The sequence below is a fragment of the Plecotus auritus genome (genome assembly GCF_963455305.1).
Source record: "Plecotus auritus genome assembly, chromosome: 5".
NCBI classification, from domain to species: Eukaryota; Metazoa; Chordata; class Mammalia; order Chiroptera; family Vespertilionidae; genus Plecotus; species Plecotus auritus.
In genome coordinates, this window is record NC_137776.1 from 184,701,193 (window position 1) to 184,724,917 (window position 23,725).

A 23,725-nucleotide genomic window follows, 5' to 3' on the forward strand; every position below is an offset into this window, starting at 1 on the left:
TTTTCCATTTTCGGGGGAAGGAAGAGTGAATAGGCGAGGGATTCGAGCCAGGTGGGTCTGGCCTGTTGACTTATCTGTTGACACACGATGAAAGACACGTGTGCGAATCCGTGCCAGCAGCCACGTGTTGTAGCAGGTAGGGCGGGGACATGTTGGGAGCCCCCTCGGAGGGCAGGGTGAGCCCAGCAGCCCATCAGGTGCTCCGAGAGTTAAGCTGGGTTAGCGGGAAGCTGGACCAAGACCGATCCACATCTTTAAACCATCAGCATTTCAGGAAAGAAAAAAACTCAAAAAACTCGGGGAGAAGCAGGGCCCCGAGGCCTGGTTTTGGAGCCTGCGCTTTATCGCATCAGCCAAATGCCTGCGGTGCGTCCCGAAAGCCAGGGAGAGCCCGCGGGCTCGCCAAGGACCAGGTGCCAAGGAGTTCGGCTCTCGGTTTTCCCTTAAAAAGGACCCCTAGTCCCGGAGAATTGTCAACCCCCTCAGCAACGTTGCTGCCCTGGGAGTGCCCACCGTGTGGCCCAGATGGGTTCAACTGGGGAAACGTGGGAAATGTCCATTTATTTCAAACCAGGGCTTAGGGCGGGGCCTGCCTAGGCGGTCCTAGACCTCAGGTGGCGGTCACGTCCGGAGCCAGAATTCACAGGAACAGAACTCAGTGGGGAATTCTGTTCGCTGGAATGACATGGGCCCCTCAGGTTCCAAGACCAGGTGTGGGAGTGGCTCCCCTAGAGGCCAGGAGCGGTACTGCATCCCAGCTCTAGTGGGCATTGAGAAAGCCCGGGCGTGGCCTGGGTCCCCCGGGGCTACGGCCCTCTCATGGGGTGACCTCAAAAATGTCTTCCTCAGTGTCTTTCTGTGTCCGATGGAGCTGGTGAGGGCTGCCTCGTAGGTTTGTGGTGAGGATTTAAGGAGGCACAGCAGAGACCACCATGATAAGGGGGCTCTGCAGGGCCGGCAGCCTAGCAGGGGCTCGATAAACAGCCGTGGGGTGGACCTGGGGTGTTCTCTAAGCTCTGAGCGTGAGCTGACCCGACGTGAGCTGCCTCTCTGAAGCGGGGTGGGCAGGCCTGCGGAGGCCTGGGCTATCCAGGGGGGGGGGGGGGGCGGGCTGGGAGGGGGGTGCACCTCCCTGTATGGCAGAGGTGGGTAGTCTGGGCTTGATGTCCCTGGAGAGGGTAGGGGAGACGGGACGCTGAGGGTTTGCCCAGAGCCATCCCTTCTGGCCTTTGGTCAGGGCACTGGCCCCAGGGAAGGTGGCCTGCAGCGTTTGCTGGACTGGTCTGTGGGCTCAGAGCTCCCCGCTGGTTGACCCACATGTGCCACTCGTCTGCATAGCGATCGGAACCACCCAGACCTCCCCAGGGACCCCGCGCTAATGATCAGCTGGTGGCAGGGGGTACCTGCCTTCCGGGGTCTCCAGTCCCAGGGGCACATGGCTGGCGGCGGCACGAGGCCCCCCGGTGTGCCGGCTGTCTTAGGCTCAGCCTCCCCGGCTTCATCTGCCTGCCACCCCAGCCCCCTTCTTCTTCCAGATGACTTTCCCAGCCGCCCCCTGCGCCTTCGCTGTAATCTCTCCAGATGAGTCTCTCCAGGCCCTTGTCCGCGGGCCCCTTGGACTCAGGGATTAATGATCTTACCCCGTGGCTAACTTCCAGGAACTCTCTCCGACAGGCTTTGGAATTCCTTCAACACGGTCAGCCAGCGCCGCCCCCTCCTCCTCAGGCCCCGCCTTCCCCCCCGGAGCCCTTCCCTGGAGCTGCTCTGTTCTGGGGCCTCCCAGGGGCTGATGGGTGGCTCCCGGCTGCCGCCTCCCACCCGTGTCTCACCTGCATGGGCCGCGGCCACGGGCCACCGGGTCAGCAGCCCTGTGGCCGGCAGCCCCTCCCCGCGCCTGCCTCCTGGTTCCCGTGCTCTGGCCTCCCTGTTCTGGGGGTAAGCCCCCGCGAGAGCCCTGGCTCCTGGCAGGCGTCTCTTCCCGTAAACTTGGATGCCTGGTCAGTATCTTGGCCAAGAAGAAAACCACACGCACACACACCACCTTCTGGAACGGGGTCGTCTGGTCTCTTTCCAGTCGCTTGTTAAACTATCGCTGGTGACTCCTCCGCTCGTAAAGCCGCCGGGATCCCTGTGCCCCCACGGGCCGCCCTCTCTGCTGTTCTCAGCGGCCGCCGCCCCTGGGGTATGTCAGGCTGAAGCTGAGCGCATTTTTCTCTGACGACTCCCCGTTTCTGTCCGTGTGACCGTCCAGACCTTTCCTTTCTAGTTTGCCTTCCCTGGGAGGCTCGGGCTGGTGTTTCTCCCGGCCGGTGCCAGCTGGGCCGGCTCGGCTCCCAGACGCCTGCCTGACACTGGCCAGGTGCACGGTGCTTCCTGCCAGGGCCCGCCCCCCGGGGACAGTCTCACTCCTCGGGCGGGCGACCGGGCAGGAGTCAGACTGATGTGGGACACAGCCCGGCTGCGGGAGCCTCCTGGGACTCTGTCCTCAGGGGGGCCGTGGGCCCTCGGGGCTCCTGTCTTGTCCCCGGCCTCCGCGGCGGGCGGAGTTGGGGGGGACGGAGGCGGAGCTGGGCTGCAGCTTGCCTGGGAAGGCGATGACCCCGCGTACGCGTACGGCTCTGGCTGGCAACGGAGCCGGGATTGTCGCTAACCGCGTTCTCGCTGGGCCACAAGGTCAGCGCCCAAGTCCGTAACTCTGAACTCGGAGAGGCTGCCGACAGGAGAGGAGCTCCTGAACCGAACCTCATACCCGCACACGCACACCTGCCGCGGGCCCAGCGGCCTGTGAGGCTCCTGCTTGGAGATGGGCTGGAAATCCCGCTTGTGGGGAAAGCTGGCAGACGCGCTGGTGGGCAGGGGGCATGGCTGTGCCAAGGCGCTGGGTGAAGAGACCGCCTTCCGGGAGCGCACGTACGGGGCACCTGCCGTCAGACGCGGGCCCCCTCTTGGGATGTCCCCGACGGACAGGCACGCGGGCGTGCGGGCGCCGAGGGGCGGGCAGTCACGTGGCGCTGTCGGGAGGAGCAGAGGATCCACCCAACCACCTGCCACGGTGGGAGCCACTCAGGCAGGTGCCGTGCGGCTCAGGGCGGACGGGGCTGCTGGGGAGGGGCTGCGCTTGCTGAGCTGGCCGGTCCCCAGGGCGTGTGGCGGGGGGGGGGGGGGGGGGGACGGACAGCAGCATCAGGAGTGGCCCTCAGAGCACGGGTCCATCTCTGTGGCAAGGACAGGGACACAGACCAGGCTGGCCAGTGTGTAGATGAGGAGGAGGGACCGTGTGTCCCCAGCGTCTCTGGGATCGGGCGGGGGCTTGTTTGGAGCACCGGGGTTGGTTGGACGGCAGGGGGCGGGGTGGGGGGCAGGTGTGTAGGTCCCAGAGAGGGCACAGGAAGTGTGGCGGCTGCTCGGGGAGCCGCCGGCAGCAGCCGCTTTTGCTGGGGTGGCCTCGTCAGCGGAAGACGTCTGTGGTCCCGGGAGAGACGACCCGCTCAGAAGGGCCCAGCCACCCGCCGCGCTCGGAGCACGCAGGGAGCGTGGGCCACGGGCACTGGAGACCTCCGAACTGGAACTGCCCTGCGCCGCCCTTACCCACTCGGGGGCAGGTGGGGAAACGGAGGCTGGTGCACGCCGCACCCAGAGGCACGGAGCCAGCTGCTGGTGGAGGCCCATGGGCGGTGTCTGTTGTAAGCCTGGAGGTGAGAGCCGGCGTGAGTCCATTTTTATTGCCCCGTGCGATCGGGTGGGGCTGGCGTCCGGGGTGCTGGGGACACGGGGGAGAGGGCTCCGGGCTGGGGAGGGCCGAGGTGTGGAGGGTCGGGCCTGCTTCCTCTGGGACCGCGGCCTGCCCGCGAGTCTGGGGCGGCGCAGAGGGCTCTGGCCTGTGGATTCTGCAGCCGCGACGTGGGCCGTGGAGCGCCACCCCCTGTGCAGCAGCGCCTTTGGGGGCCGGCGGAGGTTTCTGAGCCTGTGACTGGGAACCTGGGGAGCCCTTACCCCCGCCCCCCCCCCCGGTACACCTAGGCACTGGACTTCATCACCCCCCTGAGTGCGGGTCCAGGAACCCGGCTGGGCGGGCGGGGGCCCTGGCGAGGCCGTGGCAGGCGGTGCAGGGTTCTGCCGTCGGTTGTGGCGCCTCCTTGGGGGGTGACAGCGTCCTCGTCGCTCATTTCGTGTCCACGAAGCTGGTGTTGGGTCGCAGCTGAGAGTCCGACAACTTGGGGAGCACGAGTCCCTGGAACGGCCTGGGGTCCTGCGGGAAGCGATGGGGCCGTCCCTCCGGGGCGGCGGCCGGACCCTGCGCCTCTGCTGGCACCCCGTGATGCGTCACACAGCTTCAGAGCCGCATGCGCAGAGCCCGCGGGGCTCCCCCGGGCACCCCGAGGCCGGGGCTCAGACGCAGAGCCTTGGTTGGGGCTGTGGGAGGAGGAGACACGCGCTTGGGCGGGTTCGCCAGGGACTTGAACGTGTCACAGGAAATCTTCCGGTAACTTCCCCGGCCCTGCGACCTGCTTTGGGAAGGTTAACGGGGCCCTCAGCCACCGCCCGGCCAGCCTCCCCCCCCCCCCCCCCCGCCGCCCCCCGAGCCTCAGCTGCCTTTCCCGACGAGGACGCAAGGCCAGCGCCGCCCAGGCCGGGGCGCGGAGGGCGGAGGGCGGCACACACATCGGCCCGGTGCCCACATTCCTGTCCAAAGGGCAAGGGTGGCCTGGCCGCGGGGCCGGCCCACGTGAGACGCCGGGCTCGGGGAACGTGGGTGTTCCTAAGACAGGCCCGGGGTCTGGCTGCATCAGGACCGTTAGCAACCGTCCACTGTCGGGCACAGACCCGCGGGCCTGGGGCCGCCTCGGAGTGTCGGGCGCCCAGAGGGGCCAGCGGCGATGACATAATTCCGTCTCCTGCCTGTTTTCCCGCTGGTTCGTTATGAAAGCAGACACATCCGCCGTCAAAGCTACGGAAAAGGGTAAAGAGGAAAATGCAGATCGGCCATAAAGCCCTTTCTTGCTTAAACCGCGCTGCTGCTGGGGCGGCGGTCAGTGCTAAGGGGCCTGGCCGGTGGCCGTCAGGGGCAGCCAAAGGAACTCCTGCTGACCCTTTTCGGGTCACTTCTCCCCCAGGACCTTGTCCGCTGACTTTCAGAGAGAGAGGAGGGGCGGGAGCTGCGGGGATGAGCTGAAGGGAGGAAGCCCCGCGCTGGGCCAGCCTGACGGACGGCTGTCCCCGTCCACTGGGACGGGCCTCGGGGGTCTGACCGGCAGCTGCCTCGTGCTGCGCTCTCCCTAGCACGGCTCGCGCGCCCCCCTCTGCACAGGGCGCTCTGCCCTGGTGACCCTGGCTGGCCCCGTGGCAGCCAGCCGCCCTCGGGGCCTCCTGGGAGCGGGCGGGGTGGGCGGAGCCTGCCACACACACTGAACACACCATCGCGGGGCCTGGCACCTGTGCCATCCCCCCCCTTTCCTCAGACAAGGAGGTAAATTACCCCGAGGAAGCCGCGATGAGCCGTCTGATCCCAGCCACCTGCGGGCTCTTCTCCTGGACCGGCGCCCGCTGGCAGCGCCTGTGCCCCGCCTGTGCCCCGCCGCCGCCCACGTCCGTGCCCGCAGGGTTAATGTCTTCGTCCGTGGTCTGTCGTGGTCGTACCTGTGAGGAATGACGGGGAGAGGGACATACATATGTCATGCGTTTCCCTAAGGACACACAGAGGGACTCACGGCCAACCAGGGAAGATTCGGCGAGAAGCTGGGCGCACCCGACGCTCGGCCGGTTGGAAGGTCCCCCTTGTCCCTCGGTGACCTTTCCTCCGTCCTCAGCGCGGAGTCCCGGTCTGGTCTGCAGCACCCCCACTGGGCTGCCCAGTGCTGTGCTGGGGGGCGGGCGGTCACCTGAGCCTGGCCGCGGGGGCTGGGGCAGCTCCGAGCTGTCTTCCTCTCCCTCCTCCTGCAGCCCGCTGCCCGGGGCCGCCGTCACCACCCCTGCCGCCCGCTGCCCGGGGCCGCCGTCACCACCCCTGCCGCCCGCTGCCCGGGGCCGCCGTCACCACCCCTGCCGCCCGCTGCCCGGGGCCGCCGTCACCACCCCTGCCGCCCGCTGCCCGGGGCCGCCGTCACCACCCCTGCCGCCCCCTGCCCGGGGCCGCCGTCACCACCCCTGCCGCCCGCTGCCCGGGGCCGCCGTCACCACCCCTGCAGCCCGCGCGGGCACAGGACTGACTTTGAAGTAACAGTGTGTGTGTGTGGGTATGTGGTGTGTGTGTGGTATGTGTGTGTGTGTGGTATGTGTGTGCGTGTGTGGTATGTGTGTGTATGTGTGTGTGTGGTATGTGGTGTGTGTGTGTATGTGTGTGTGTGGTATGTGGTGTGTGTGTGGTATGTGTGTGTGTGTAGTATGTGTGTGTATGTGTGTGTGGTATGTGGTGTGTGTGTATGTGTGTGTGTGTGGCATGTGGTGTGTGTGGTATGTGTGTGTGGTATGTGTGTGTGTGGTATGTGGTGTGTGTGTATGTATGTGTGTGTGGTATGTGTGTGTGTGTGGTATGTGGTGTGTATGTGGTATGTGGTGTGTGTGTGGTGTGTGTGTGGTGTGTGTGGTATGTGTGGTGTGTGTGTGGTATGTGGTATGTGGTGTGTGTGGTATGTGTGTGTGTGTGTGGTATGTGGTGTGTATGTGGTATGTGTGTGGTATGTGGTGTGTGTTTATATGTTATGTGTATGTGGTGTGTGTGGTATGAGGTGTGTGTGTGTGGTGTGTGTGTGGTATGTGTGTGGTGCGTGTGGTATGAGGTGTGTATGTGTGTGTGTGGTATGTGTGTGGTATGTGTGGTGTGTGTGTGGTATGTGGTATGTGGTGTGTGTGTGGTATGTGTGTGTGCGTGGTATGTGGTGTGTATGTGGTATGTGGTGTGTGTGTGGTATGTGTGTGTGTGGTATATGTGTGTGGTGTGTGGAGGGCTCTCTTCCCCCTGGAGGGGTCGCCAGGCCGGATGTGGGTGGCCTCAAACTGGTGGTGGCACATATGTGTGCCCAAGCCTCATGCGGGCACCTGAGCAGCCTCTGGCCACAGCCTGGGGGTGATGGGGGCCCCAGGTGTTGGACCTTCGGGGCCACCTGGACGAGAGGTGGGGGATGGGAGGTCCCAGCCTGGGGGCTCAGGTCTCACCCCCGTGACGGCCCAGGTGCGGGCCCGAGGCACGGGGGGCAGGACTCCTATCAGTGCTCCAGGGGGCCCTGCCCGCGGTCCCAGGCCCTGCCGTGTCACCCTGCCCGTGCCTGCTCCCGTGGTGCATGACGGTCAGCTGGTCTCCAAAGGGCTTGTTGGTTCCCGGACCTGCTGGGTTGGCCTCCCGGATGGGGTGACGTGGAGGCTGGTGCAGGGTCGGGCATGGGGGCCTCAGCCCCTTGACCCTTAGGAGCTGTGGCTCTTTCTGCTTCCGGGAGGCGTGAGACGGGAGCTAACAAGGCCAGCAGGGGGTGCAGGGGTGCTCCCAGGGGGTGCCCCCACCGCGAGAAGGTGGTGTGCCTGCGTGTCTGACCTCTAGACCTAAATCAGACGGTGCTGAGAACCCTGCAGGTGGAGGCCTGCTGGTTATTTAGAGACCAGACATTTTCTCTTGAGGACAACGGTGTTGGCTTTGGAAGGAGCACTGCGCTCCCTCCGCCCCTCCCTGCAGTTGGCACCGGGGCCGTCTCGCTCACGTGGCTCCGTGGCCCAGATGCCAGCGGGACCTGGCCCTGCCCTCGGGTCTGGAGGGCTTGGTGGTCCATGTCGGGCCACGGAGCTCCAGGGCGGGAGGCCTGGGCATCCCAACGTGGCCTCAAGCGCCTGCCGGAGGGGTCAGCAGCGTTTCCGTGGGGTGCAGGGGACCCCAGATCCCTGCCTCACCGTTCCCAAGAGCGCTGCTTGGAACCGGGTCCCGAGTGTCCTGCGAATGCCAACGGGCCACGGCTTTGTCTTAGTGGCGAAGGCCGGTACGTGGACCTCAGGACGGAGACAGACCCCGCCCCGATCAGCTCAGTTCCCGAGGCCCTGAGTCCCTGGGGGGCGGGGGGCACCTCACCCCTCCCAGTGCTGGGCCCCGTGGGAGCCTGTTATTTGAGAAGGGCCCTGGGGCCCTGGTGACCTGGGGAGGGGGGGAGTCGGAACAGCCCTGTGAGCCCTCCTGATGGGGCAGCAGGGGCACCAGGACTGGGAGGCTGAGGGGAAGGTCACTTCCGTTGGGACGCTGGTCATGCGTGACCTCGTGGGTCCAGAGGGATGTTAGGTTTCCGAGGCTCAGAGGGCAGGTTCTGAGAGCCGCCACCCCCAACCCGGACACAGGGCCAGGGTCACCCAGCACGCCGTCAGCAGGCAGGACGGGGCCTGGGCATCAGAGGCATCTCCACCAGCTGCAGGGGCGAGTGTGACCCTATATGAAGAGGAGGGCAGGAAGCGGGTGGATTCAGGCCAAGGGCCAGGCAGGCCCTGGCGTGCCCTAGGCGGGTGGGAGCTAGACCGCTCAGGCTTCTCATCCAATCCCCCCCACACCCCCACTCCCGGCCAGCAGAGCAGCCGTCTCCTGCTCAGCGCCAGGCGAGGTGGGCTTATGTACAAGGTGAAGCCCCACCAAGTCATCATTCCCTTGTCCCTGCCTGTCAGGACCCAGTGCCAGGGCCGGGGTCTTGGGCACTCACCTGAGGACTGAGCCCCGCCCATACATAAGGCCCCGCCCCCTCCCTGGGGGTGAATGGTTAAACCCTGCAGTGCAGTCTGTGGGTCTGAGCCCCGCCCACGCGGAAGGCCCCGCCCCCTCCCTGGGGGTGAATAATTAAACCCTGCAGTGCAGTCTGTGGGTCTGAGCCCCGCCCACACGGGAGGCCCCGCCCCCTCCCTGGGGGTGAATAATTAAACCCTATAGTGCAGTCTGTGGGTCTGAGCCCCGCCCACACGGGAGGCCCCGCCCCCTCCCTGGGGGTGAATAATTAAACCCTGCAGTGCAGTCTGTGGGTCTGAGCCCCGCCCACACGGGAGGCCCCGCCCCCTCCCTGGGGGTGAATGGTTAAACCCTGCAGTGCAGTCTGTGGGTCTGAGCCCCGCCCACACGGGAGGCCCCGCCCCCTCCCTGGGGGTGAATAATTAAACCCTGCAGTGCAGTCTGTGGGTCTGAGCCCCGCCCACACGGGAGGCCCCGCCCCCTCCCTGGGGGTGAATGGTTAAACCCTGCAGTGCAGTCTGTGGGTCTGAGCCCCACCCACAGAGAAGGCCCCGCCCCCTCCCTGGGGGTGAATGGTTAAACCCTGCAGTGCAGTCTGTGGGTCTGAGCCCCGCCCACAGAGAAGGCCCCGCCCCCTCCCTGGGGGTGAATGGTTAAACCCTGCAGTGCAGTCTGTGGGTCTGAGCCCCGCCCACAGAGAAGGCCCCGCCCCCTCCCTGGGGGTGAATGGTTAAACCCTGCAGTGCAGTCTGTGGGTCTGAGCCCCGCCCACACGGGAGGCCCCGCCCCCTCCCTGGGGGTGAATGGTTAAACCCTGCAGTGCAGTCTGTGGGTCTGAGCCCCGCCCACACGGGAGGCCCCGCCCCCTCCCTGGGGGTGAATAATTAAACCCTGCAGTGCAGTCTGTGGGTCTGAGCCCCGCCCACACGGGAGGCCCCGCCCCCTCCCTGGGGGTGAATGGTTAAACCCTGCAGTGCAGTCTGTGGGTCTGAGCCCCGCCCACACGGGAGGCCCCGCCCCCTCCCTGGGGGTGAATAATTAAACCCTGCAGTGCAGTCTGTGGGTCTGAGCCCCGCCCACACAGAAGGCCCCGCCCCCTCCCTGGGGGTGAATGGTTAAACCCTGCAGTGCAGTCTGTGGGTCTGAGCCCCGCCCACACAGAAGGCCCCGCCCCCTCCCTGGGGGTGAATGGTTAAACCCTGCAGTGCCATCTGTGGGTCCTTGGCTAAGTCCCTTTGTCTGAAGCCCCCTCCCTGCTGCTGGCACCAGGCTCCCGGGCTGGGGAGGGCTGGGGACTGGAGCTGCTGACATCAGCACTTGCTCCGGGTCGCCCCTTCCTGGGTGTGCCCTCTGGAGGGGGTGCTGGCAGGGTGCTGGTAGCACTGGCCACGCTCATAGCTCAAGGTGGTGACCCCAGGCCCTCCACCTGCTTCTGTGACTTCGCTCCTCTGTCCCCTCCTGAATGCGGCTGCCCGCTGTCTGCGGAGGAGGGTGCCGCCCTGGGGGTGGGGTCCCACTTGCAAAGGAAGGGGCTGCTGGGCCTGAGAGGGGCCTGGCTCCGTCATCTTTCCTTCTGAGCACTGAGGAGGGGCGTCCTGACGGGAGCCGCCCCCCACCTGCTGCCCTGGGTGCCGAGGCCCGCGCCAGCCCCCAGCAGCAAGCCTGGTTCCCGGGCTGGCTGGCTGCGGAGGGCCATCCTCCTGGGCAGGCTGGTGCCACGCCCCCGAGCCCACCGGTGTGGTCGTGCTGCGGGCCAGGCGGTGGGTCAGGGTCTCGTGTGCTGCAGCCGTGAAGTGAGGGGCAGCAGGCCCGGTGACAGGGAGCCCGGCTGTCCTTCCTCCGGGTCTCGGGTCTCGGGTCTCGGGTCTCGGCTCGGAGGAGCGCAGGCAGCTGACTGAGAGGCGATCGTGGGAATGGCCGTCGTGAGGCGCTGAGATGGCTCTCACATGGTCGGTGACGGATCCGCCCACCCGTCCGTCCGTCCGTCCGTCCGCCCCACGGTCTGCATTTGAGCTCCTCCGGCGTCACCGCGGTCACCTCGCCTTCCCTTCCGGGCCCTCCTGCTGCCTCCTGGCACCTGGTACCCGGGACGCAGCTACTTCCCCCTTCCTCCTCCCGCCGCCTTCCCGCTGGCCACGCGCTTCCCGTCCGGCGGGCAGGGTCACCGGTGCCGTGGCATTAGGCGGTGGGCACGGGACAGGGCCTGTTTCCCGCGGGGCCCCCGTCCAGGAGGAGCGGAGAGGCGGCGGCCCGGGCAGGGGAGGCTGCACGCCCAGAGCACGACAGCCCGCGGAGGCCCGTCCCGCCCGCTTCCTCTCGGACGCCTGCCACGCCTTGTACAGAACATGAGAACGCCCTTGAGCTCTGCCCGGGCGCCCTGGCCAGCAGGAGGTGGCACGGGGCCTGGAAAGGTCCATGGCCTTTTCAACTCGCGGCGGCGGCGGCGAGCGGCCCATAAACCGCCCGGGGCCTGGGAACGGCTCTCCCGCCAGCCATGGAGAACACAGGGCCGCGGCGGCGCGTCTGGGAAGAGCATCAGGGCCGGGTCTCCGATCCTCGCTGGCCGCCGCCAGCCTTGGAGCCCGGTCTCAGGGATGAGCCAGCGGCTGGCACGGCCGTCTCTTCCCACGGGCGAGGCCAGGCCTGGGGCTGTGCCGGGCACCTGCGCCAGCGCTGCCTCTGCTGTCCAGTGGGGGCCGAGGCGGGAGTCCCCGGGGTGAGCTCTGGAGGGACTGACCACACCTCCGTGGGGGGCTGGGCTCTGGGTCCGAGCTGAGCTCCACCCAGGAAGATCAAAGGGCCAGGGGAGGCGGTGACCTGGCCGTGCGCTGGCCCCCACACCGCCCCTCCCTCGGTCCTACCTGGCATTTCCTTCCTGAGCTGCGAAATCCATGTCCAGTGTTTCTGGTCTCTCTTAATTTTTTTAAAAATATATATTTAATTTATTTCGGAGAGAAAGGGAGAGGGAGAGAGAGAGAAGCATCGGTGATGAGAGAGGACCATCAACGGCTGCCTCCTGCACGCTCCCCACTGGGGATGGAGCCCACAACCCGGGCCTGTGCCCTGACCGGGAATCGAACCCTGACCTCCTGGTTCCTAGGCTGATGCTCAGCCGCTGAGCCACGCCGGCCGGTCTCTGGGCTCTTGTTAAAGTGACAGACGACGGCGCAGAGCTGGGCTGTGGCAATGCTTCCGCCGGAGGCAGGGCCTCGGGACGGGGGTCTGGGTGCGTGGTGCGTGCGGGCACTGCCCTGGGCTGTGCTTGGTGCCCGAGAAGAGCTGCTTCCCCTCCCTTCCACCCGGTCACGGTGGACCCTGCCCACCCTGCCGTGGGCCCCTCCCTCCCAGCTTGTCGTGGTTGGGGATGGCACCGTCCACAGTGCCGGCACTGACCACCCTGGCCGGGCGCCGGCTCCCCTTCCAGGCCGCCCTCTCGGGTACAGGGCTCTGTCTGTCTTGTCTGGACAACAGTGGGGCCACAGGGCCACCAGCCCCCCCTCTGTCCCCCCCCGATGGTGGTGCTGAGCTCCACGGGAGACCGACATGGGGGTCCTTTCTCACCTCCAGGTCGTGCGCCCTTGTTAAAAAGGTGGGACTTCCCTCTGAGTAGGCCCCAGGCTTATGAAAACCCCGCTGAGGAGCAAGGCGGTGAGCTGGCCATTGGAGAGTAAGCAGGCCAGGCCCCGAGGGGCACAGGGGCATAGGCAGCGGGCGCCGGCCTCTTCGTAGCAGGTGTCCGAATCGAACGCCGGTTGGTGTAAGCGGGAGGACAGCTCATTGGCTCGGGTAGCTGAGCCTTCTTCAGGAACAGCTTGGTCCAGGCACCCAAACAAGCTGGTGGGAGTCTGTCTCTCTGCCTCTCAGACGGGCACTCCCTGCGCCCCGGGAGATGGCCCCCCAGCTGCCCCTGAGCCCTGTCGCCGTGACGCCAAGCCCGCGTGTACTTTCTTGGCCGGGACGCCGAGGGGCCTTGTGTGGGTGGTAACAGGAGTTGAACTTCCCACGTGAAACTGGCCTTGTTTAGGGCGGCACGGGGAGGCAGTCTTTTGATGTGGGCGTGGGAGAGTCGAGCTGCGCAGTCCGTGTGTGGCTTCTGTGGGACGCCGGCTTCCCCGCCCTCTCCACGAGCCCTGGGTGAGGGCGGGGCCGTTCAGGAGGGGCGCAGGGGCCCGCTCCTCCCTCGCCGTGGTTCCGCGCCGTCTTGCATGCAGGCCTGGGCCTCCCCGGCCGGTGGGAACCGGATAACGGTTGTGGGGAAATTGCCTTTTAACTGGGTACCGATGGGAATAAAATGCGCCCCACCTACCCTGCAGACACCGAGGCGCCAACACCCAGAAGTCGCACGTGAGGTTTGGTGCGCTGTCCGTCATCCCGGCCTGAGCGCCCTGCACGGCCGCCTCCCTCCGCGGCGGGTCTGACCGGCCTTCCAGCTGAGGTTGGGGGCGGGTTTCTCGGGAGCCGTGAGGAGCCGTGTCTGGGAACCAGGCTGGCGCGTCTGGCACTTGCACCCCCCTGCCCCCCGCACCGGGACTTGGCGGGGGAACTCGGTACCGGTTCCGATCCGGACGGGGTGGCCGTCAGACGGAGCACACGGGGCTGCTGGGGTGTGGACCTGGGACGGGGACCGGCTGCCTGCCTGGACGAGCGTCTCTCTAAAGCGGGATCCCTGCCCTTCCCGCGTCCCTCCCCCCCCCCCCCCCCCCGGCTTCAGGGCGGCTCTGAGTGGGTTTGGGTGCAGCCACCGCCCCCCCCTCCCTTCCCACCCGGGTGCTTTGCGTGCTTGTGGCTAACCCCCGCCCCTCTTTGTCCTTTCAGCTCAGCCAGCAGACCTCCTGAAGGTTCTAGATTTTCACACCTTGCCCGACGGCATAACCAAGACAACAGGGTTCTGCTCCACGCGGCGGTCCTCCAGGGGCCCGGATGTTGCTTACAGAGTCACGAAGGATGCCCAGCTCAGCGCGCCCACCAAGCAGCTGTACCCTGGTGAGAGACGCGGGGTGCGCGGGGTGCGCGGGGTGCGCGGGGTGCGAGGGGTGCGAGGGGTGCGCGGGGTGCGGTGTGTGTGTGTGTGTGTGAGCACCTCTCCCTCCCGCCTCTGTCCAGGAGCGGCGAGATCGCCCTCGGGTCTCTAGGGAGCCCCAGGAGTGAGCCGGGTTTGATGTCACCGAAGGGGGCGGTGGGCCTCGAGGACCCTGCCCTCCAGCAGGTGTCTGTCCTCCGAGCAGCCGGCTGCCAGGCCCCGAGGGCACGGAGGGAGGCTGCTCCTGGGCCGGGAGGCGGGAGGGGGGGGCATGGAGGGAAGCCTGGGGTGGTGGGAAAGGCAGTGCTTCCAGACAGAAGCTTAATGGGGGGCAGTGACCCCGAGAGACGCATGAATCACACCTCACACCTCCCAGCAAGAGAGCGGGCTCTTAATGTGGAGCGATGGCCGAGCACGGAGCTGGCTGCTCATGACCTGCCCAGAGCGGGGGGCGGGGAGCAGGGGGCGGGGAGGGGGTGTTAGCTGCCGAGAGCGCGTCCGCGTTGTCCTGTCACCGGCCCCGGGTGGTATAAGGCACCCCCTTCCCCCGTCCAGCATCAGTGAGCCGCTCGGGACTCCCCTGGAGGAGGGGCCGCGGGCCAGAGGCTGATAAGCTCCCGGTCCCAGCGAGCTCGTCTCTGATCCGGGTCGGGAGGGCCAGGCCTTGGCGGATGCGGCCGCCGGAGACGTGCCCTGTGATTGTCAGCAGCTGGGCCATCTCCTCGTGGCGTGAACGTGGCCTTGACCCAGAGTCAGGCTCTCTTTTGACCAGTGACGGTTCTCTGCCCGTCCGGCGTCCCCGCTGGGTCCCCGAGGGACTGCATCTCCGCCCCCAGGGCCCTCTCTCCCTCACTCTGCGCTGTCCCCCCGCTGTCCCCCCGCCTTCCTTCAGATCTGTCCGGCATGGTCAGCGCTTTGTAAGGACGCCATTTCTGGTTGGTGAGGTCACTCGGAGGCACGAGTCCCTTCAGGAGCCCCTTGGGGCGCCCCAGTCGCCCCGGGTCCGGGGGTCCAGCCTCGGGACTGTCTGACCCTCAGTGCAGACGGAGGTCACTGTCAGGGCCGGCTCGCCCTCACGGAGAACTGCGGGGTCTCGTTTTCATGCATCCAGAGAAGCCCGCCTCTGCCTCAGCCTCAAAACCCCGCGATGCTTTAGGGGACACTTGATTTCAGTGTCTGAAACGGCGGTGCCCCCCACACCCACCTCGCCCTGGCATGATTGCTCCACCCTGGTCCCAGGGGACGCGAGGCCACAGCAGACCAAGTCTCAGGCCGCCCGGGGTTGTCTCCTCCCCGCAGCCTGGCACCCTGCACGCTCTGCTCCAGGGACCAGAAGCGGAGGCCAGCTGCCCGGCCACATGGCCATTCCGCCAGCAGAGGGCACCCCCAGACAGCTTCCTCCAGGGCCGGCCATCCGGGCTGTCTGGGTGACCTTGTTACCTGCCTGAAGGAGCAGCAGCTGATCACGGATCCTCTCCTCCTCCCGGCCCTAAGCCCGACCCACAGCCCTCGTAGCACAGAGCGTGTCCCTTCCCCACGCAGCGTGGCTGTCGGACCCCTCCGTGGGCGCCGCGCCTTCGGTCACGCTGAGGAGTGCGCTGACCGGACGGAGCGTTCTGGCCGCTGGACCGCACCATCCGTTAGCCCACGCGCCCCCGGCTCCCGGCAGAGCTGCAAATGCACAAGGCGGCAGGAGAATCGAGGGGCGCCTGGCCGGAGGGAAGGGGTGCATACGTGCGTGTGCGTGTGTGTGTGCGTGTGTGTGTGTGTGTGCGCGTGTGCATGTGCGCCTGTGTGTGCAGAGAGGTCTGGAGCGAGCGGGGCGGGTCCCGCCGGGGTCTGGCTTTGATGGCCTCAGCGGGTCTGGCCTGGCCCTGCCTTCCCGCCATCGACACGGCAGGGTCCTTCCTTCCTTTGTTGTTTCCGTGTTTGGTTCTTTGCAATCTGGATGGAGGTCTTTCGGTTTTTTTCTGCTTTTTCTCCGCGTTGCTTGTCAGCCAGGAAATGGCAAGAAGCGCGATTCTAGTCGACTCCCTGCCTGCCCCCCCTCGCTCCCCCATAGGGCGCTGAACAACACGCACCCCGCTAGGCCCGGCTCTGGGCACGCAGAGGGTTCGAGGTGCCCTGAGACAGCCCTGCCCCCGGGGACGCTCACATCCCGGGGTCCTCGCTAGGACTTATACCAGCCGTGGGCAAACTACGGCCCGCGGGCCGGATCCGGCTGTTCTATCCGGTTCTCTTGCTCTCCCCTCCGCTCCTTTACTTTGAATTTATATTAGTTCACACAAACACTCCATCCACGCTTTTGTTCCGGCCCTCCGGTCCAGTTTAAGAACCCATGGTGGCCCTTGAGTCATAAAGTTTGCCCACCCCTGACTTACACTCAGATGTGTTACAGGGTGGGGGCGGAGCGGGCCGGCCGCAGAGAGGCCCACAGCTGGAAGGACCCGCCAGCTTTGCACTTGAACTGAGCCACGTGGGGACAGCCGGGGCTGCAGGAACGGTGTGATCCAGGGGCACCGTCCTCTGCAGCCGGGGTGCCAGGTCCCTGAGCTGGTGGCTGGGCGAGGTTGGCGGCTTCCCGACGGCCCTCTGACCTCTGCCCTCTGCCCTCTGCCCCAGCGTCTGCGTTCCCCGAGGACTTCTCCATCCTAACCACTGTGAAAGCCAAGAAGGGCAGCCAGGCCTTCCTGGTCTCCGTCTACAACGAGCAGGGCATCCAGCAGCTCGGCCTGGAGATGGGCCGTTCCCCCGTCTTCCTCTACGAGGACCACACGGGGAAGCCGGGGCCCGAAGATTACCCCCTCTTCCGGGGCATCAACCTGTCGGATGGCAAGTAAGTGGGCGCCCCTCGGCCACCCAGGCCCGCTGGAGCGTCTGGGCAGGCCCCCGGGGCCCGCGGGCAGACAGGGCGTCCCGCAGGCCGTGCGTTATGGCAGCAGGGCCGAGGGCCCTCTGGTGAGCACGGGCGGGGAGCGCTGGGTGTGGAGCCCCACGAGCTGGTCCCGGCCCTTCTCCCTGGGCCTCCGTCTCCCCTGGGTGCAGGGCAAACGCCAGCCCCTCGGTTCGGAAGGGACGCGAGGAGGTCGTGCGGCTGTACCCCACGTGTCCCACGGAGGATTTAGGGCACCCTGGCGGGCACAGGCGCATCGGGTGCGGGGCGGAATTACGGAACCCAGGCAGAGCTTCCCAGGTTCTGTGGGCAGACACCTAGGCCCCGCGGTGTGACCGTGGCCTCCTTGGTGGCTGGCACAAAGGACGCCACGTGCAAGGAAGGCCTTTCGCGACGCCGGAATTTCTCGCTGAGAGTGCCGTGTGGGTCCCCGGGTGCCACGGTTCCCCGTCGAGCACGCCTTCCCCGGAGCCTGCCCTCTGCTGTGGGGTTCAGGCGGCCCCCACAGGGCTGTCCCCTCCTGCGCCCCGGCCCATGGCCCCCTGGCGAGCCCACTTGGGTTCCAGAGCCTGCGCTCGGCGCTTCCCCGTGAACTTCGGGTTCAGACGGTGACCCCGCCTGAGAGACGAGAAATCGGAGGCGTCCGGGGCGGAGGGCGGCGTGTCGCGGGGGTGCCTGGTGTGGCCGGGGTCTGATCGCAGGGAGAGGGGCTTCCTCCCCGTGTCCTCCATGATCTGCCGCTGAGCCCCCTGCACTGGCGCCCGAGACCCGTGCCCCCTCCACCCGCCCAGCTGTCCGCCTCGGTTCTCTCTGCAGGTGGCACAGAATCGCGCTCAGCGTCCACAAGAAAAACGTCACCCTGATCCTGGACTGTAAGAAGAAGGCCACCAAGTTCCTGGACCGCAGCGACCACCCCATGATCGACACCAACGGCATCATCGTGTTCGGCACCCGCATCCTGGACGAGGACGTGTTCGAGGTGAGCGGAGGGCGGCTGTCGCACGCGCCACGCGGACCCGCATCGGCGAGCGGCCGCTGCTCAGGGGTCGCTGTTGGTGGGGATGGCTGGCGTCCGCCGTGGACGGGGGGTGGACAGGCTGGCGTCCACCGTGGCCGTGGTCTCTGCGGGTCTGAAGCCACTGCTGCCGTCCCGATGAGCGTGTGTGGCTCATGGGGGTGGAGGGGCCCCGTGAGGACCGTGGAGGCCGCCCTCGTCCGGGGAGTCCGATACCCGGGTCTCCCAGAGGCCAGTTTGGAGGGGAGACCTGCCCTCTCACATCCGAGGGCCGGCCCGGGGAGGGGCAGCGCCTGTGGGTGGACGTGGGGGTAGAGCTTGGCCAGCGCGTGGGGCCACAGTTCAGACGGGCTCTGAGCCAGCGGTGCCCCGGGCACCCGAGAGGGTGAGGGCAGACAGACCCCCCCACATACACTGCCCTCCCGGGAGGACGCGCTGACCGGTGTTAGGGCTGTCCTTGGCACTCACCAGCGTCGGGGGGCGGGGGGAGGCGTGGACACCCAGGAAGGGGTCCGAGCAGCCACCCCTGGTGGAGATGGGGGTCTGTGGGTCCTGCCCGCCTGCCCGACTGCCCGCCTTGGCAGAGCAGTTCCCAGCCCCTGAGCCTGTGGGGCGGCAGGGGGGCTGGCGCCTGGACCCCGCTGGCAGTGCCAACTTTTGCAAGTTACGGAGACACACCCTCGGGGCGCGCTGCGGGCTGCCGGGCTGACCTGGGAGCCTGGGGGTCGCACAGACGGGGACGGAGTTGTTGCTGGCGTAGACCACGCCGGTGGGAGGAGCCAGGGAAAGCAGGGACAGCGCTGAACCTTAGGACTCTCATTTGTCACGCACGGGGACCAGCCGTGACGCCTCAGCGATGTCGGGGAGCCCACCTGGGCTCGCTGTGGAGTGCTCGGCGTGGGTACCCGCTCAGGGCCAGGAGCTGGGGTCACTGCTGCCTCAGCCTGCCTTCCCGAGTGGAGTTGGAGGCGGGAGGCGGGAGGGGAGGGGAGGGGAGGGTGTGGGTTGGGTCAGCGTGCGTAGCTGTGCTGCCTGTGACTCCTAGGCCTGTGCGCCTGACTGTGCCTTTTATTGGAGAGTCAGGAAACAGCTTCATCGAGCTTTTAAAAAATTAGGTCCTGAAACAAATACCGTTTCCTTGAGCCAGAAAAGCCATTTTCCCACGAGCACAGACAGGAAGAATCCACCACGATGGGCAGCCCCGCCGAGCTCGGGCGGGTGGGACCCAGCCTGGTCGTTCACCGGCCTGTCAGACTCAGTGTCTCCATCTGTGAAACGGGACAATCACAGGGCCTCACCCAGGGTGTGTGTGGGGAGGCGTGTGTGTGTGGCGCCAGCGCAGGGGCCTCCCCGGGCAGCTCGTCGCCCGGTCGCTGGGGCTGCTTCCCAAGGCAGCGCCAGGAGGCTGAAACGGGAGGTCAGGAACACGGCTGTATCCCCGTGTCCATAGGCTCACACGGAGGCGCCGCACGTGCTGGTTAATGAGTGAAAGAATGAACAGCCAGGGATGGCGGCCTCCGTGTGGGGGAGGCTGGGGAGTCTTTGTCAGGTGATGGTGGTGGTGATGGTGATGGTGGTGGTGATGTTGGTGATGGTGGTGGTGGTGGTGGTGGTGGTGATGGTGGTGATGGTGATGGTGGTGATGGTGTGGTGGTGGTGGTGATGGTGGTGGTGGTGATGGTGGTGGTGATGGTGGTGGTGATGATGGTGATGGTGGTGATGATGGTGGTGGTGGTGATGGTGGTGGTGATGGTGGTGGTGATGGTGGTGGTGATGATGGTGATGGTGGTGGTGATGATGGTGGTGGTGGTGATGGTGGTGGTGATGGTGGTGGTGATGGTGGTGGTGGTGATGATGGTGATGATAGTAGTGATGATGGTGATGGTGATGTGGTGATGATGGTTGTGATGGTGGTGGTGGTGGTGATGTGGTGGTGGTGATGGTGATGGTGGTGGTGGTGGTGATGTGGTGGTGGTGATGGTGATGGTGATGGTGATGGTGGTGGTGATGGTGGTGGTGATGATGGTGATGGTGGTGATGATGGTGGTGGTGGTGGTGATGATGGTGGTGGTGGTGGTGATAATGGTGATGGTGGTGGTGATGGCTGTTTTCTTGGCCACTGAGCTCCCTGCAGGGACCCTCGCACTCAGCCCTCGGTAGTGTCTGTGAGGGAGGTCACATCACCCTCTTCTACAAACGAGCAAGCTCAGGGCTGGGTGGATGAGGTGAGGGGTTAGGCCTGCAGCTGGTGAGGAGGCACCTGGCGCCCTGTCACCTGTGTCGGTGCCTCGGCTCTCTCTGCGGCTGTGCCGGGTCTGTGTTCCTTCCTCGGTGGAGCTTGTCACAGAGTGTGTGTCCCATGCCCCGTGGTCACCCGTCCCCACGGGCTTGTTCTCTGGAGGTCCGGAGGGGGAAGGGCGGGGCAGCTGCTCATGGGCTGCCAGGCACCGTGCACGGGCCTCCGAGGGCGCGGGCCTCCGAGTGCCTGGCTGGGCCGGGCCTCCACCTGTCCAGGGCCGCCCAGTGGCAGGGACGGGGCTGAGACCCAAGTTCTTTGTAAAGCCTGGTGGGCTTTGGAGCAGGAGGCCCGTCCGCCTGGCCCTGACGCTGGCTCTGCAGCCCACCTCTGCGTCTGGGGACGCAGCGCCCCCTCTCAGCTCACTAAGCTGGCCCTACAGTCCCTCCAGCCACTTCAGGGTCCCATGAGGCTGGGACGTGACCACCCCCCGCCCATCCCTGCACCCTGGGCCCCCGCTCCCCACGGAGACTCTCTGCACCAGCGCAGGTGTGAGTAGCCAGGAGCCACGCCCCGGGCGGGGGGGGGGGGCAGCAGCTGGAGGGGCAGGTGCGAGTTGGATGGGGCTGGGCTGCCAGGTCGTGGGGGCGTCGCAGGCCGGGACCCGGGTGCGGGGCCCGGGGGCACAGGAGGGCCCTCCTTGAAGCTCACGTTGATGGTGTCAGACTGGCCCCCGATTCCAGCTTCTCCAAAGCCCATGGAAACAATGACCTCGCGCCTGGCGGGAGCCCCGCTTTTCCATGGTGACTCACGATGCAAACATCACGGCCCGTCGTCCGTGTGAGGAGCTGAGCAGGGACGCGGTGGCGTGTGAAGTCAGTGCGGCCCGGGCTCGCCCTCCCCGCAGCCCCCACCCGGCGTGCGCCCCCTCCCCCTGGCCCCCCGTTATGCCGACCTGGAAACCAGGCTCTGTGCTTTTGGGGAGCACTCTTCAGTTTCACTTGGTTGCGATGGAAGCCAGGTGTGCTGCCTCGAACCCCCGCCTCTGTCCCCGGGTCTCTGCAGAGGTGTGGCCCGTGCGCGCCGGCGGCCGGAGGCTGGGTTGTTCCAGGGCCGCGGGCTTGCCGACCCCCCCCTTACCCCCCAACCCCCGCCACCTCCAACGGGAGCCTGTGTCTTCTTCTCACATCGTCTGTGTGTCCCCCTTCCTGAGTGTGAAGCGCTCCCGTTAAAATCAGCCTATAACATCGCAGGAAAAGCGACACGAGGGACCCTGGCCTGCTGCGGGGAGAGGCCGGCGGGGGCCGGGGTGTCGCTGGGAGGGGGACGCAGAATTAAGGGCACAGAAGAGGGACCAGGAGTGCGTCACAGACACGCCAGGCTGGGAGGCGCGGGGTCAGCGGATTTGGGCAAACGGACGTCCGTATTCTGTGCCCACGGCCCCGAGGTGGCAAAGCTCCCTGACGCGAGCTCTGTGACCCCCGCGCACCCCCCTCCCAGCCCGCTCCCAGCAGAGGTGCAGGCTGGGTGCAGTCTCATTATCGGAAAAGGCAGAACCGACGCCCTCAGCGAAATGCTCCTGGCACAGCGAGGCCGAGGACGCGTGCGTCCTGGGGTCCGGCAGCTGCAGCCGGAGACGGGCCGCGGGTGGCTGCCCTGGCATCGAGGCTGGCATCAGAGCGGGGTGGCGTGACGAGCTGGGCGGGGTGGCAGAAGCTTCCAGGGCTCAGCTGAGCCCGCTGACCTGGCCGGGAAAGAAGTGGGCATAAGAGGAGAAGCTGGCCATTGCCAGAGCGAGGGGCTGGGCACGGCGGGCACCACGGGGTGGCACTGGAGCCGGGTGAGTGATTAGCGGGCATGGCCTGGGGGTCAGAGGTAGGATCAGGGGCAGCTTGCGTTCCTGAGGCTCGTGGCCTGGGCTGGGCTGGCGCCCGGGGCACGGGGACGCCGTGGTGGGCGGGGCGCGTCCAGGCCCCTCGCCAGGCCGCTGCTCCATCCAGGGCACACCAAGCGCCGCCATCACGCTGCCCCCGCCGCCCCGAGCCCCTGTCTCTCCCGTGACTGCCCGGGAGAGCACCGTTCAGATGGCGGGCTGCCGGGAGAGGGGAATATTTTATTTGAGTTGGATGGAATTTGAACTAGAAGTCCTGTTGCTTAATAAAAACGTGTGGTTTTGATTCACTGTTCCTGTCGTAAGTTCTCTTCTGCCGAGAGCTTCAACTGCGAGCCAGGAGCCTGACATCTGGTGGGAGGGAGGGAAGGGGCGGGGAGGGAGCGGAAGGGGGAGGGGAGGAGAGAGGCAGCTCTAACAGTCATGGGAGGTGGAGAATGTCAGGACCTTGCTGAGCGAGCGGGCCCTCTGGGTCGGGTGCCAGCAGGAAGGCAGGGGAGGTGCTGAGCTGCGATGCCCGTGTGCCATGGTGGGGCCCCAGGCTGCACCCCTCCTCCCCGCCCCTGAGAGGGAGGAGACAGCGGCAGGGTGGCGGAGGGCTGCGGGGCTGCGGTCAGCGTCACTGCGGAAGGAGGGCCCACCTGTGCGTGGCCAGAGGCAGGGCCACCGGGCTGACTGGAGAGCCGTGCGAAGGAGCCGGCTCTGCCTGCGGAGTTCTGAGCTCCGGCTCCTCACTGGGGGTTTGGAACCCAAGCTGGGCCGCGCGCCTCCAGGATCAGGTGCTATGGGCCTAGTCTGGACTCTAGGACCGTGACTCCATTCTGCCATTGAGTCACCCCCTTCACCCCGGCCCTGGGCCAGTTTGGGCAGCCAGGGAGGATGCAGATCCCGCTGCAGAGCTGTGCACACCAGCGCCTTGCCCCACACCCCCCGGGGGCCGCCCAGGGACCACGCTTAGTGACCGGGTGGAGGCCACTCCGGTCCTCCTGCGTCTCTCTCTGCCTTCCTGGCACAGAGAAGGGCTCGCACACCTTCGCCACGTGAGAGCCGGGAGGGCCGGCGCCTGGCTGGGCCTGTGGTTCTGACGGGCAGGATGGTCTCACTCCTCGGGTCAAGCTCATGGCCTGCCCTCCTGGCTCTGCCCTTCAGGAAGGCTGAGGTGTTAGGGGGAGTGGGCGCCACCAGGCAATGCAGCTCTGGGCATGGCTGTGCCCCTGTGTGTGATGCAGCGGCTAGCATTTGGGAGATGCTCGGGAATTGCTACTGGATGGAGGGTGGATGGATGGAGGGAGGGATATATGAATGGATGGTAGGTGGATGAATGGATGGTGGATGGATGGTGGATGGATGGTGGATGGATGATGGATGGATGATAGATGGATGATGGATGATGGATGGATGATGGATGGATGGTGGATGGATGATGGATGGATGATGGATGATGGATGGATGGTGGGTGGATGAATGGATGGTGGATGGATGGTGGATGGATGATGGATGGATGGTGGATGGATGGTGGATGGATGATGGATGATGGATGGATGATGGATGGTGGATGGATGGTGGATAGATGGTGGGTGGATGATGGATGGATGATGGATGATGGATGGATGGTGGATGGTGGATGGATGGTGGGTGGATGATGGATGGATGATGGATGATGGATGGATGGTGGATGGGTGGATGGATGGTGGGTGGATGAATGGATGATGGATGATGGATGGTGGATGGATGATGGATGATGAATGGATGGTGGATGATGGATGGTGGATAGATGGTGGGTGGATAAATGGATGATGGATGATGGATGGATGATGGATGGTGGGTGGATGATGGATGGTGGATGGATGGTGGATGGTGGATGGGATGATGGATGATGGATGGTGGATGGATGGTGGGTGGATGATGGATGGTGGATGGATGATGGATGGTGGATGGATGATGGATGGTGGATGGATGGTGGGTGGATGAATGGATGATGGATGGA

At 66.1% G+C, this 23,725-nt stretch overlaps 1 protein-coding gene across 1 annotated transcript in view; it reads left to right on the forward strand.

Moving 5' to 3' along the window:
- COL5A1 (collagen type V alpha 1 chain) overlaps positions 1-23,725 on the forward strand; it is a 115,835-nt gene that overhangs the window by 12,326 nt on the left and 79,784 nt on the right. The window contains 3 exon segments of the mRNA XM_080668549.1: positions 13,499-13,666; positions 16,326-16,539; positions 17,413-17,575. Coding sequence (XP_080524675.1) covers positions 13,499-13,666; positions 16,326-16,539; positions 17,413-17,575 — 545 coding nt within the window.